Source organism: Nomia melanderi, chromosome 6 (assembly GCF_051020985.1).
Source record: "Nomia melanderi isolate GNS246 chromosome 6, iyNomMela1, whole genome shotgun sequence".
NCBI lineage: Eukaryota > Metazoa > Arthropoda > Insecta > Hymenoptera > Halictidae > Nomia > Nomia melanderi.
This window is the reverse complement of record NC_135004.1, coordinates 5,470,099-5,485,502: the sequence shown is the minus strand read 5'-3', so window position 1 is coordinate 5,485,502 and position 15,404 is coordinate 5,470,099. Positions and strand designations below refer to the sequence as shown.

Sequence of the window (15,404 nt, the reverse complement as noted above, 5' to 3'; positions counted from 1 at the left end):
TTCCCACGAGATCTCGGATGTCTGAATCATAATTTGACTATTAGATAGTAGATTTTAGCATGTGCAACTTTAATAGGCAGCGTGCAACCAACCAACCCAAATTAATGAATTTTCACTTAAGGGAACGTGTAAATCTAACAATCTAGTGCAGCGGGAAGTGTCTCGATTTCTAAATAATAAACACTTTCGCAACATGTGAAATCGCCTAAAATCGTCTAGAATCTTGGGAAAATTTATTTCGTAATTTTTCGAATGTACATAATTCCATAATCTATATATTACTGACAATCCTCAACATCTGACGAAACATCCTGTTTAGAGCAATAACGTGAGCTTAATGATTGAAGCGATCAAGCAAATCGAAATTATCGGCTCGTTATTAACGCTATGGCGTCATGTTCTGTTACAGAATGCAGCAACAATCCGGCACAGGAAACGGAAGTACACGTCGCGCGCTGAGCCCCGGCCCAGGCGGCAGCGACTCGGAGGACTCCGACATTTCTCTCGGCGGAACGTCGCCTCCGTCGCCGAGTTCCTCGCCTCCGCCGACTCATCAACCATCTCCTGTTCCTCTCGGGCCCCTCGGACCTCTGCCGCCGCCATCCTTAAATTTCCGCTTCGATCCGTCGCAATCGCAGTTTCGATTCAACCACGCGACGGCCTTCAAGTTCCCGCCATCGGGCTTCCGGTTTGGACCGCACAGCCCGCAACACAATCATCCGAACATCTCGGGCGGCGGGATCTTCAGGCTGACGGAAACGAGCCCGTTCCAGGCTGTGGGACCAAGGGGTGATCTCGGATCGAGGTAAGTCGCTCGAAAAAACCATCCTTAATCGAACACATTTAGTCGATTGGCTATCTGCGGGATCGCTGGTTGGCTTTAACCCGTTCAACGGGCCGGTGAACTCGTCCTCTCACTATTAGCTTCTTCTTGGTTTTCTCTTTTTTTGTTTTAACCACGTAACGAGGAATCACAATTGGACAATTGACGCGAGAAAATGATTGCAGCTTCTATATAAATATATAAACAAGTCCGTAGAAGCGCAGAAGTCGGAGGAATAGCAGACAATTGCATGTTTGCTGTAATAATAACAGATACTATTATTGAAACGTTAACATTAAATCACAATTAATTGCAAACACGAATCCTCACTTTCAAATCCTCTAGTCCAAAGACTTCGCATCGCCAAATAAGCCTTCGCTCCCCCAGCGCCATTTTTCTCCGCGCTCGCCTCTGAAACTGAAATCTTTCTTTCCAGACTGCCGGATCCCTTAGGATTGCCGCCGCCGCGGCTGCATCCGCACGAGGGTCTGCTCCATCATCCGCACGTCCCACACCAGCTACCGGAAGGAATGTCCAGGTTATCGGACGGCTCGCGGCTCTCCGACGGCGGGATCTCGCGTCTCTCGGACAGCCTATCGGAAGCGCACAGCCCGCCGCTAATGGCGACGAACCTGTCGGTGACGGGTCCGCTGAGGGTCGCGGTGCCGAGCCCTCACACGCCCTCCTCGCGGGGCAGCCCACCGTCGAGTCAGCCGACCCCGCAGGGTCAGTCCCAGGGCCAGGGATTGATAAGGGTTGCGACGCCACCGCCGAACCCGAAACCGCCTCAGATCCACAGACCGTTCTCGCCGGCGTGATACGATAAGGACGACGACCCGGACGAAATTGTGTTGGAGGAACGGGAGAGCTACCGGGCTTCAGTGCCCAGTGGTGCAGCAGTAACCACCAGCAACGGGGAGCACCAGCTGTTCCTCGAGAAGCGGTTCGAGGTGTTGTGAGATCGATGAAAGCCGCGAAACGGGGAGAATCGTTTTCGCAAAGGCGAACCGAGTTCGCGAGACTTCGACGATCACCCCTGCCCGATGATTACTCGAGATCAAAGAACGAAGTAACTCGAGGAAGCTGTTCGTAGGGCGGAGGGCTGTGCCGCGAGAAATCAATCAACATCTGACACCGTAAATCCGGTGAACAACTCGTGCGGCGACGGGAAAGGAGATCGGCGGGATCAGCGCCTAAGAAAACGCTGATGGGACGGACGACGCTGTCGATTACGTATTCCAGGAAGCCTGGCCAGAGTATTCTAGTTTTGACGGTGCGTTGTTGGTAAACAGATCGCACGGGCGGACGTGTGCAATTTAACCGAGATGGAAAGTTGAATCCGAGTGTAAATAGTTTCCCTGGGACTCTGGTACGACCAGGCGGTCTGCTTCAGCGACGGACTCTCAGTGTAGTGAGATGTTACTTTCGTAGTTTGTACATAGCGACGCTTCTGCGAAACCAAAAATGGAACACGAGGAAAATAGGAAGGGACAGGTTGTTCGTAGTCGTTACTCGAGAAACTATTCGGTGGTCGCTTGGAGCCTCTCGGACGCTGATTCGAATCATCGTCGAGCGGATGATCGAAATATCCAACGCTTTATTCGGTCAAGGAATTAGACAATAGTTCCTTGTCCTAGACTGTCAGAGCTAATTGTCGAGTGATAAACGAATAACCATTTCGTAAATGATCCACGCGAGATTACGACGACGTCGTCTCTGAATCCTCTTTGTATCGGGATCCAACGAACGCAGAGCGGTAAGCGTTGGGATCCTCAGGGTCAGCGTCGACCATGTGTCGACGTCAAAACCGCACAACGTCGCTTACTCGACGACCGAGAGTGAAAAAGTGAAAATCGCGGAGGACGCGAACCGACGCATACGTCGTGATCAGAGGCGGACACACAATCACGCGTACACGTACACGTACACGTACAAACACACGATAAACACGCATCCTCGTCCCCAGTAGGCTAAGTAGAGATTAGCGATTTGTAAATTTCCGAAATCGTCCGTGGTCACGTTAAAATCGTTTCGCTCCGGGAGCAGAACGAGCCGCGGTTTATGACTCGAAGATCGACAAGAGTCGATCGATCCATGAATCTTTCTCCGAAGGAAGCCTAACTGAGCGGTAGAAAAACTCGACGCCGGGACATCCCACCCGTAATTGACGTTCCTCTTCTCTCTGTAGATACGCATCGCGGATAACCAATACGTACACCGTAACACGCAAGGAACAGAATAAAGAAAAAAAAACAAAAACAAATTAGCGAATTTCTTGTGTAATCGGCCCTTATACATATTGAACATACCTACCGATCTATGTACACATAGACACACCTTACGTAAAAGACTATTACCAACGGAATTATACATATATAAATACATGGAGGAGAGAATGAATCATTATGAATTATTATTATTATTATTATGAAAATTATTATTATTAATATTATTATTAAATATTATTAATATTATTATTTGCGCCTGTACATAACATTCACGCGAAAATATATTAACAGATTATTATGACATTACAACAAAACCGTGGTTGTCACTCACTTCAAATTCGTGCGATCCAAATCTCCCTCACCGTATGCGACCACCAATGCCATTCAATCCCATTCCATTACAAACCAGGAACCGTTCAACAATCCCGCCAGAAATTTATGCGATCGTCCCCGTTAATCCGCAACGCCGAAAATATCGCCAGCCGCGGTAAAATCATGCGGCTGGCTCGCGGCAATTATCCAGCCCGTTTCAACTGTCGCCGTCATAAAACTCTCTCTCTCTCTCTCTCTCTCTCTCTCTCTCTCTCTCTCTCTCTCTCTCTCTCTCTCTCTCTCTCTCACATTCTCTCTGTGATCGTTTGTACTGTATACTCATCCAACGACAGGTGTTGGACTTGCCACTGGCTCTATAAGCGTCATCGGTAAACCGACAGCGACGGAATTAATTAAAGCGATTGATTCAAATGAGCGCGCCTGTGTTTGTAAACTTTTCGACGGCAACGTTGACTTTGCTCTGTAAATCCGTTATCTTTGGGAAGACACGCGCGCAAGATTTGATAATTGGATTGCGGACCTTAAGTTGTACTTCGGGTTTTTTGTGTTGAATTTACTGGAAACATTCAAGTAAAAGAGAATGTATGAACGGTGACAGAAATATTTATTACACTGCTACAGTACGCCTTTTTTGCTGTTCAATGATTTTGAAAGAATGATATTCCGATTCAGACACAGGATAATCGTCGACGAAATCTAATTATCGTTATCCCATCAATCAACAATTTTTCCACCTCACAAAATCATAATACCCGATTGCATACCACATAGATCGTGTTCTAATATTCACTTACATCGTTGCGAAATACTGGTCGCATTAGTTCCAACCGTTCAGAGCAGTACAAGCCTTTACTCTCCAAGAAAAAGAGCGCGCCCCTTTAATTTACCAAATGAACGTCTCCATTTCCGCGATGATTCGCGCTCGTCCGCACCGGGTCCCGGTTCCCGCTGGAGGAAACAATTAAAATAACTTCGGCCCGCGAAAGAAACGAGCCGATCCCTCCATTCTCCGTCGTCGCCGGTTCTTCCCACAATTTAAGCGTTCCTCGAGAGAAAGGGAGAGCCGTTCCCCACGATGCCGTCGAATATCGCCTAGTCACCGGGCTCCCTGTTAACGAACTCGAAGAAGTCGCGTTCGGAGCACCGGCTCTTTTTTCGTCGAAGGTCAAAACGCGCGTCTCGGGACGCTCTCGAGAGGTGGCGAGGACACACGACGGCGGCGGCGGCGTTGGCGATGGCGGTGGAGAAGGAAGAAGAGGAGGAGGTCGAAAAACGGGGAGAGACGGAGCCGTGGAGGGAGAGATCGACGGAGAAAGAGATCAGTCGAAGGGGGAAGGTTATCGACACGAGTCACTCTCTGCTCTGGAAAGAGAGAAAGAGGCCCGGGAATACGTGTTAGTGCGAAGGGGAGTGTAGGAGAGGGAAAGGGTGTTGACGAGCAAGAGAGAACAAGCGAATCGAAAGGATGAAAGGAGATAGAGAAAGAGAGAAAGAGAGGGAGAGAGAGAGGGAGAGAGAGAAAGAGAGAGAGTGAGTGGTAGTTGCGCGCGATAACGTGGCGTGGGCGGGTGTCGCTGACAAAATGGACCAATCGGCTGGCTGAGTTGCCTTGTAACCGATCCCGCGGGTTAACCAGGAACCAGGAACATCGACCAAGACTCTCCAAAAAGCCGATATGCCCAGAGCGCACGCCTAACCGTACCACATCGACGACTCCACCCTTGCCCTGGTGCTTCTACGCGAGACCACTTCCTCTTTCCCTCTCTATTTTCTCGTCGGTTCTCTTTTTCTTTGTCTCTTCTTTTCTCTTTCTCGTTGCATATCGTTTTCTTTCTCTCTTTTCTCGGCGTTTCTCTCTTTTTTTCGTTGCATTTCTCTCATTCCTTCTATTTACTCGTTACTTCTCTCTTTCTCTCTCTCTCACTTTGTCTTACTATTTCTCATTGCATTTCATTTTTTCTTTCTATTCGCTCGTCGCTTCTCACTTACTCTTTCTCTCTACACATTTCTCTCTACATCTCCCTCCTTTCTTCCGTCGCTCCATCTTTTTCTTCGACACCCCTTCGCACTCTTCCTGCGCGACGCGTGAACCTTCCCGCTGCGATCTTTCCTCTCCGTCTTTCCTTTGTTGCACCCTTTCCTTTCGCCTGCCACAGCCAGCGAAAGTTTTTGACAGCTGGGTGGATTCCTCGCCGCTGGAAGATGGAGTCGTTCACGCCGCCGGGAATAGAGATGTTCTTCCCGTTGGCGCAGCGTAGTTTTCCAGGGCGAACCATCGAGCCGATCGGACGGACCGACCCAATTGAGATTCGTTAAGCGGAATCCGCTTGGACCGCCCGAGAGGGATGATTGTCGGTTGCGTTCGAATAGCGACAGTTGCTGGGGGATAGTTTACGGTAATGGAAAGGGGGATGTTTGGTTCTTGCTCGATTCGGAGCGGGCCGCGTTTATCTTAATTGCCTGGATTGACTGGCGCATCGTAATTATTATTGTAAAAACTGATTCGTGGGTTTGGCTGGATATTGGAAATCGAAATTAAATTTCAACTTGTTTATGACGAATAATTTCCTCCAGTGAAACGATGATATCTGCATTACATTTTTGAGCAATTGGCACATCAATGTGTTTCATATAGTTACATATGATATTTCCTTTGTTTTTATTATAATCATTGCAGTAGCAATTGAAATACAATACTGTGAACTAATTTGCTAACTCGTATATTGCCTACTTGCTGTGTTACGAGTACTCGTCTATTCATGATGACTTTTCTTTAACCATCTGATAAAGCTGCTAACCTAACTACGAATTCCTAAACCATGGAACATATGTTTTACTCATAACCTTCTAAAAATTGAGTTGCCTTAGTAACCAAAGGTATTACAAACCATTCCCCAATAAAAAACCCCTCACTTATACGTCGAGTTAAGTAAAACACACAAAAAAGAGGTAATACAATGTGTCACCGAACAAAATCCCGTTCCCCTTTCAGCCACCCCATCGTCCCGAGGCGCGCAATCAAATCTCGCGGCACCCCTTCGGCATCGTGCCCCGCGCGTTACGATTCGAACTCCCAGCCGAGCGATCTACATTAATCCTCTCGTTGGAACAGCAAACCGTGAAACGTCGACGAGCTGCTAATTCCCGGTTTCTCCGCGTTCCTATAAAAAAGAAAAAAAGTGGAAGAGTAAAGAAATAAAAAGGAACAGTGAAGAGGAGAAAAGGAATGAGGCGGTCTTGTTGATAAGCATCGTCTGCGATCCGACGAGCGGTTAGTGGGACAGGCGGACGAGGAGGAAGAGAGAGCGTTGTGCAACAAACGCGCGCTGCGAACAATGCCTTGACGGAACGCCCGTGTCGCCGCGGAAGAATTCCGTACCGGGGTGGAAACGGGAGAAGGATGAATGTCGCGATTATCGATAGGCATCGGTTCCGTGTACCGTTTTCCAAGGTAACATCCAATATGGCGTGAAAAGGGCCGTTCTCCGTCCGTTCGCTCGTCCCCACTTCGGTCCCTACTCGTCGTCGTACAACTCGTCTCGCCGATCGTGTTTTGACAGTTGCTGCTCTGACACCTCTGGCACATTCATTAGACAGTGGTTCTCTATCCCAGGTAGACATCAACGGCACTAATTGTAGTTTTCGAAATTTGAGCAGGTTGTTTCTGGTTTGTTTCTGTGTCTTTCATAGATGAATCATTTTTACTTCAACTTTTTGTGGGTAGTTGATATTTTTAAAAAAATCAATGGATTCTCAGAATGGTGTCTTGATCTGTTCTTTAAAATCAGAATACCACATTCACTCAATACAAATATTATATTGATATTTAAAGAAATTTCGAAGGTAAGACGCTAAAGTTCCAAAGGAAGACACATTAACCCGAATACGCACGAAAGAAGAGTAAATAACAGTTATAACCTATCACGACACAAGGACATCATTACTTCGTTTCAACCTGCAAAAATCTTTTTATCCCTTATCAAAATCATCGAATCATGGGACCGATGAAGCCGTAGCTCCATTTCCAACACGAATCTAATCCCGGAAGGCGCGCTAATAGGGGATCGTTGGGCCGTTCTAGTTGAGAGTCTCTGATAGACATCCAGCTGTCCGGATTTAGATGTTAGGATAATACGGTGTGGTCGGGGCCTTACAACAAAATAATGTAGTCCACTTTGAATGGCGCGTAGCGGAACGAGGGGACGGTGTAAAGGGGGCGGAGGGGTATGACGCTAACCGGGGGTAGAGACGTGGACGGTGTCGACAGTGGCTGAAAGCGGAGCCGCGGAGGGAACGGGAGGGGAAGAGACAGGGATCGGTTGAAGAGTATCGACAGGGTAACCATTTCTCTAGTGGTTATTTGTAGACAGATTCGACACCGTGACAATGCCGCGAAAAATCATAATGGGGGCCCGCAGGGACCCGCTATGGGAGGCCTTAGCGAGATTACGATGCCCGCCAGGTATTTGTTGTAGGTCTTAGGCCAGACGCTAGGGTGCCAAGCAAAGGTGTGAAAGTGACGGTAAATCTTCGACGGATCTTTTTAAAAATCGGCTACCCGCCATTGTTGCGGTAAGAAGTTTTTTCGGCTTTACGCATCCACACCTCTTCCTCCTCACCTCACCCCCTCCCGTGACACCTTTTTCACCGCAATTCGTCTCGCTCGTGAACGGTCTACTTACATTCTTCGATCTGTTCTCTTCTGGGATCATGGGCTCTTAGCTGCTTAAGGGCGCGACGCAGACTCCCGTCGAAAGGAAACGCGCCGAGAGGTATTATAGAGTTTAGTGATTACGGATCGCATAATGGCGCAACGGTGACACTGAACGATCGACTGTGCGGCGAATCGTATTTATACCGTTTGATTTGTTGATCTTGCGATGGTTTCGTTTCAAGAACGGGCAGTCTTCCCGCGTATTCGAAATTTCGACGATTGTAATTTAATTGTTTTGGATGAATATATATATGACGCGATTAGCTAATTCAATCTTTGTAGTAGGTACTTGTTTGACCAATTGTTTATTCAATATAATTTCACGGTAGGATTACAGTTACTTTCGTTGCATTTGTTATTAAATAAAACAATCAATTGCGTGAATAACATTTATGGATTGCTCGTTATTTGATATTTTTGTTTTATTTTTAATTGTATAGAAAATATCGGCAAAGTTTTCGAGGAAACTTGTGAGGCACCCTATACGGGATCGTTATGAAATGGAAAGTATCAACAGTGTTTCTTTCGTGAATGTTAAACCTGATCGTTTTAAAATGTCCCGCACGACCCGTCTGAACCCATAATATAAACTGCCCCAGTGCGAATTTCGAATTCGAAAATCAGCGTGTCGCGTTTCAACGAGGGTTCTGCTATAGCCGAGTTCACACGGGGTTAATGAGAGGTTAGATATAACTCGCCATTCTGCGCCATAATGTGACACCGGCGTCCGTTTAATTTAAGTATATCCCGTGCATAGGATTTCAATGGGGGTGTGTCACGCGTCGCTCCCTCGGCCCGGTTCTATGAGACCCGCGTCGGCTTCATGGGAAAAACAAAATATTTAGCTAACTGCAATAACTGCCCGAAAACATTCTCTTCCCGCTTGCGATTGTTTATACAAACATTATCGAACAGCATGGAGAAATTATGAATTTTGATTGGTATTAGCGTGAAACGTCTAAACCGATTAAGTGTTGGTAAATAAAGATTAAAGGGAGCAATTCATACCAATAACATTGAAGTGCGCGCGTCACAAAAAATGTTTATACCATTGCGTAGACATACATTATGGGAGCACATCATTTCAATAATTTAATTCTCTGATATTTGAATTTTATACGTTTCGCAAGATTGGTGATCTAAAATATCCTGTTATTAATGAATAATGGTAATTGAGTTTGCATAAAAAATAATAATCAGATTTAACAGGAATAACTAGTATATTACTCCAAAATGGTAATTTGACTGATAAAAGATTTTGTATTGTAAAATAATGATTTTTCTTCCCAGAATCTACACAAATTCTCTTTTTCTCTAAGACTGAAATCTTTCGTTGGATAAAAAAAAGGTGTTTCGAAAATGTATCTCAGAACTGTCACGTATCCCGACTGAATACATACTATATGGATATGTCAGGCGTCACTGCCCTTGCGAGGTAGTAAGCCGCTTAGCACTATGGGGTTTACGGTGTATTATATTCGATGGGGTATCTCCTAACTCTGTAGAACTTATATGGGAATCCGTAAACCCTGCCTACTGCACACTGTCTTATCATTCGACCGCACATATGGTACCAATGCGATGTTCCTTGAACCTCTTATTGGACGTTTATCAGTAATCAACTTCTGTTCTCTATTAATGATAAAAAATAATCAAAAATGATATTACAAATGCTTGAACGATGAATGAAAGGCTTTTTCTCGAGTAGAATTACGTTAAAGCTTTTAAAGAAACAACTTACAATTAGACATAAGTTCTTGATGCTATATAAAAAAGAATTAAAGTTATTATTAAATAAAATGATATAGATTACAAACAAAATAAGAAATACAAATTTACACAGATGTCACAATGCGTTATACAATGTTACAAAATTATTAACAGAAACAAAACTGTTCAACACAAAAAGAAGCTCTTAGCCCTTGCTGCACGAATATACTATTTCGTTGCATATTCTGTCAAGTCTTTCTTCCCCTCACCTATGTCAGCTAATTCCCAAGCTGACTCCATCTATTGACTCCAACTTTATGCTTCACCTTTTAAAAAATTCGAAAACCCGCAGTTATTCTCTTCCATCTCCTTCTCTTTACGCAATTATTCGTCTACTAATTCTACGTTACGTATTTCGCTTATATCTCAGATCACATCACTTCTGTCTTCTATCTTAGGCTTATTTCATACATATAGATTAACTATAAAATCTTCGACCAAATAAATTGCTATATAAATTGAAAAGTTCGAGATTTTTCGGCGTTTCATACACAAAAACTGTCTTACCTGTGTCGGAATGCAATTATGAAGCTTAATTTGCCAGTTTCACGTGGAATAGCAGCAGCCTCCAAGGCACTTGAAACGTTCCAAAAATGAGAACGTTAAAAACAACGCATGTAATTTCATCAATTTTCCCTGCCCCTTGTCCAGTGACGTAAATCAAGTTTCACAATGGTTCCAAAAAGCAATTGACGCGTTAATTAGAACCCGAAACGCACGGAACAATTCCTCGTCCAGCGCTTTTTTTTCAAGTGTTCCTCGCTACGACATCGCTGCGCCCCTCAGCAACAGGGCGGAAAAACATTTTGAGGAAGTTTCCGACGAGGGGTATTACGCAAAACTGTATCGGCTTTTCCGTGTTTTGATTTCGGGGCCGGCGACAATGGAGGGTGAGAGGAGGATAGATACTTAGCCGAGGACTAACAGCGGGCCGCGGATTAAAGGGGGTGAAATGTTATTATTGCAAGGGGTACGTCTGCGCGGCCGTGAGTACTAAGTAGCCCGGTTAAGTATGTTGTTTAAGCCAACACTGTAAGTAACCATCCCCCAGAGAAATTGCCGTGACGGCGTAGCAGCCAAGTCGGGGCTCCGGGTGCTCGCTTGGAATACTTTAGCGACTCGAAGTGACTCGTCCAGATGGCACTTCTAATGCTCCGTTTTTAAAGGGGCGGGCGTGATCGAGCCGACGGCGACCCGGACGCAACGCTGTGCCATGATACGCGGCGAGTGAACAAGAGCTCGCGAAACTATCGGAAAACACCGGCGACGTTTTTAAACGATACGCGACAGGGAATCGTGACTTTTCCACCCCTCCACTGCAACTTCTATCGACAACCTTGACATTGATGAGCGAATGCTTTGTGATATTAGAACTATACGAGCTATTCGATGAATATTAATTGTACAAAGTAGACAAATCTGATGAAACTGCATATAAGTAGTAACAAGCGTTTTGATGCTGACGTATGGAGACACTGAAAACGTGGGGTTGATCAGTTCAACTTGTCAACGATTTATATCGTATAATGTTAACATCGTGGAGAATTTTCTTATCATCGACGAATGCGTTAAGAATGTAGAAATTCCTTTTGGTCATTTTTCATTGCTACCGACTCAAACAGAAGTAGTTCCAAGTGTTCAATTTGTACCGAGACACCCCGTATTACAGTGCGGCCCGGGGAACGGCAAGGAACGGTTACTTTACCACCGGATGAAATTCCCGAGTATCCGACGCGCGTCACCGTTAAACCGTTCTGAACGAATGATCTCGCCCGGCAAATTGCAGCCTCTAAGGCGAGGAGAGCTTTCGCGCGACAGGAAAATGATAAATGCACTTCCACCGGAGGAAAGATTAAAATACGCTATTGCCGCTATTAGACGACGAGTTTGAGCCCGCGCGCCCTACCCGTCCGAGATGGAACGGTAACAGACGTATAATTTCCTGGAAGCTTTGAATTGAACAACTCTCTCTTGCTCGACGTGCCCGGGCGAGACGAGTGTAACCGGCTTTCAAAGCTTTGAGGGTGAGGAAGCTCATTAACGAGAGCTTTCTGTTCCTTCGTTTCCAAGACCCGCGCTCCTTCCACGCACTGTTCCGCCTCGATATCCTTCGCGGCGTTCCTGCAACCAGCTTCCGTCTCGCCCTCCCACGGTTTCTCATTCCTTTCCTCGCTGTCTCCGCCGTCTTACCCTTTGGCGTCCCTTTCCCAAGCCGCCGAACCGAATTCCTTATTTACATAAATACGAGAGTTTTAATGGCCGTGAATTGCGGGAAACTTACCGCGGCTGATGCGTTTGCGCGATCCGCCGTTTCCGTCGCGAAATAGATCGAACATTTTGGACGGATTGATCTTTAAAGAATGCATAGCGGTTCAATAGATTGTTTTTCGATACATGAAAGCGGAATTTGTGTTTGCTAAGTAAGATAAGAAAATTCTATTATTTTTCTAGAAGTTAAAAACATCTATGATATATTATATATGAAATATGGAAACGAAAATTCCTTTGGGTCTGCTGAAAATTAAAGTTTCTTATTTCCACTGAAAACGAGTTTGCGATTAGAAGTGCTTAGAGAATATTTATCAAAATTTTTTCAGTGATAATTTCAGATGATATCAATGTAATGTTGACAATAAATATAATATTAGGATTGCAGAATGAAGGTATAATACAATTAAGGAATGGACAAATTTTGAAACGAAGAGAGATGATTGCGTAAAATTATGGTATTACATAGCACACTATATTCATGCTCCGAGATTCAGCATCGGAACTTTCCGAATCAATTCGGGGCGGTATGATTCCATCAAAGGGACAGAAAGAATGCAATTAACTGTTCACAATTAACTGACATCTCGTTCGCGGGAACGAGTCCGATAAAAGCAACCGATCGACAAAAGACACTCTCGTCTCGTTCGTTCAACGACACTGTATCCTGTAATACTAGTATACGGGCGCGTTGGAGGTAATTATTCCTTCTCGTTACGATCGAATGAATTCAATTAATCAGTGAATCTCTCTGATGCCGGTATATTAGTGCTCGCGAGTTCGTTAGCAACGAATTCCCATGAACAATTGCGCGGATCGTGAGTACACGGCGCCATTAATTTCCCGCGATCCGGCACAAACATCGCCGGCACTGATTGAGATCGTGATTTTACCCCCGCACGTCGTAAATTCTCGTTCGACGAAGGGATTTTATTTTAAGTATTAATATTAATAATATTAAGTATCAAACTTCCTCATTTTGCTATGTCAAATCAAGTGCTGACCGAGAGTTGCCTCTCAAATCCAAAGGGTAAATTTTCTTCAGAGATAGAGGTGATTTCCTCGAAGAGTCAAGATTGCAGAAAAAATACTTGAGGAGCGGACGGCGGATTTATTTTTCAACGTGGAGAATTCTCGTCGGTCGAAGGGATTCGCGAAAATCCGCGTGTTGTGTGAGACGTTCGTGGAAAGGAAACGCGTCGAGCAAACAGCTTCTAATTCATTGTACGTGACTCGCGGATCAACGAGGGACGCTTCCTCGCATTTTTTCCCCCGGCGGCGGATCTGGAGGAAATGGTTTAAGTATCCAGGCGCGACTTAAATACAGACAGCGAGATGCGGTTAATGCAACCGCGAAATAAAGGGCGTGGTTTTAACGCGCAGCCGAGGATTGGTTGTTGAACTTGGCTACCCGGTCGATACTGGCCGACTATATCTGCCTCGACCTGTATACTTGATACTTATCCGGCAACCGTGCATGTACGTATGTGTGTACATATGTACATCTGATCTCGCAGGATCGACGCGGTCAGGATTCAATGGCAGAAGACGCTCGAATCCGCTTTGGAACTTCATTTCTCTGCGATTTTATAATTCGAGGCCGGCGAACTTGTTAATTGCGAACGATCAACGTCTCGATGCTACGTTACACGTGTATGCGCTTCGTTTCTTTTCATTTTAATATTGAGTATCGATGACGTTGAAGACATCGAAGGTATGGTTGAAATTTCTATGTAGATTAATGTTTTTGATCGCGAAAATCGAAGAGACATAAGTATCAGCATAATACAGTTAGAGAAAATTGAGAAGTTAGGTACATATAATGGTTTCTGTATCTACGAGAAGATAGTGTAGAATGGCTTATATACTGTAATTTATTTTATTAGAGTTTATTCTTCGAGGAGTTTTGATTGGATTATTATTCTATGGATTTTTACCAGTAATATAGTTTTGGAGTCAATTAACGCCGTATTAACGAATTTTAGTCTATCACCGAAGTGCCCAAGAGTTCTCAATCATATACCTTTTATTCATGCATGTGAGCTTTATTAATCTTGATCAGAAGGAGCTATTCTGTCATCGACGATGAATTCTCGAACTATCACATCTCTGTGCCATGATAAACGTACTCCTTTATAAAAGAAGATTCATATTTTCTAATGAAGCAATCTCGGCTTCCCTGGTAAACGTGAACCACGAAAAAGGGTGCTCTTAAAAAGGCTGAATAGGCCTGCCGATGATCAATCTTGATTTCTTAATGCGACATTAATAGTCGACGATTAAAATCTTCCTAATGATGCCGGTAGTTTCGCGATACAAATTGCAGATTAATCTCGCAATTGCCTGCAATCTTCAACAGTAAACGAGAGGCTTGTCTCATAACATCGTCATTTTGACAAGCGAATCTACCGAACGAATTACGTGATCGATGTTAATGCGAGAGTTTTCATGAAATACTAAAACCATTCGTCCAAATGAGACTTAATATCATAATGACATTAAAACGAATTTTATCAAACACCAATCATTAAAGAAATAATTGAAAAAGTTTTAATCAACGTAAACTTTGGAATTTAATTATTTATCCTTTCATCCATATTCTAAATATATTTAAACACATCACCTATCACATATCATAGATGAATTTCAAAATTTCGTCAGTTTCGATGATCAATTTGATTAATTGATTTAAGATTGAAGTAAAATAAAAATATTATAAATTGATATTTAGTCCGAACCCAACGACGAATCCCGTAAAATGGCAGAACAACCAACCCACTCCAGACCCATCACGTATCAATGACTAATTTCAAAACTTCTTCAATTTGATTCATCAGTTTCATTGAATTTCATTTTGAAGTAAAATTAAAGTTTGATATTAGAAAAAACACAACACTGAAATATTGTCCCGCAAAATGGCAAAACGATTACCACCAGGCCAATGAGTAAAGATCCGTCGCCATTGAAGTAAATAAAGAATGATCCCGGTGATGTCCAGCGACGGCACCCCAACAGCGGGTGGACAAACGACCGACCGGAAAAGTTATATCGCCGCACAAAAGCGAGTAGGTTAGTATAATAACGCGATATCCATAATAAACGCGACCGGTATCCTCTCATTGAGGGCAACAATGCCTCTGATAGATGAGTTAATCGGTAAGTTCCTCCCCGGTGGGGCGAGGGGCCCCGAGTCGACGTTTCATGTTTCATTGTGCGGCATCGTTGCTCGAGGACGACGGGAACGTCGACGGCTACGCCGACGATTTAT

At 44.4% G+C, this 15,404-nt stretch overlaps 1 protein-coding gene across 1 annotated transcript in view; it reads left to right on the top strand.

Moving 5' to 3' along the window:
* The window catches only part of Optix (optix), a 51,840-nt gene extending 48,496 nt beyond the window's left edge, over window positions 1-3,344 (top strand). Inside the window, exons 2-3 of the mRNA XM_031978685.2 lie at window positions 410-805; window positions 1,260-3,344. Coding sequence (XP_031834545.1) covers window positions 410-805; window positions 1,260-1,641 — 778 coding nt within the window. The 3' untranslated portion in view covers window positions 1,642-3,344. The remainder of the gene's footprint in view (window positions 1-409; window positions 806-1,259) is intronic.
* The last annotated feature ends 12,060 nt before the right edge of the window (window positions 3,345-15,404 follow it).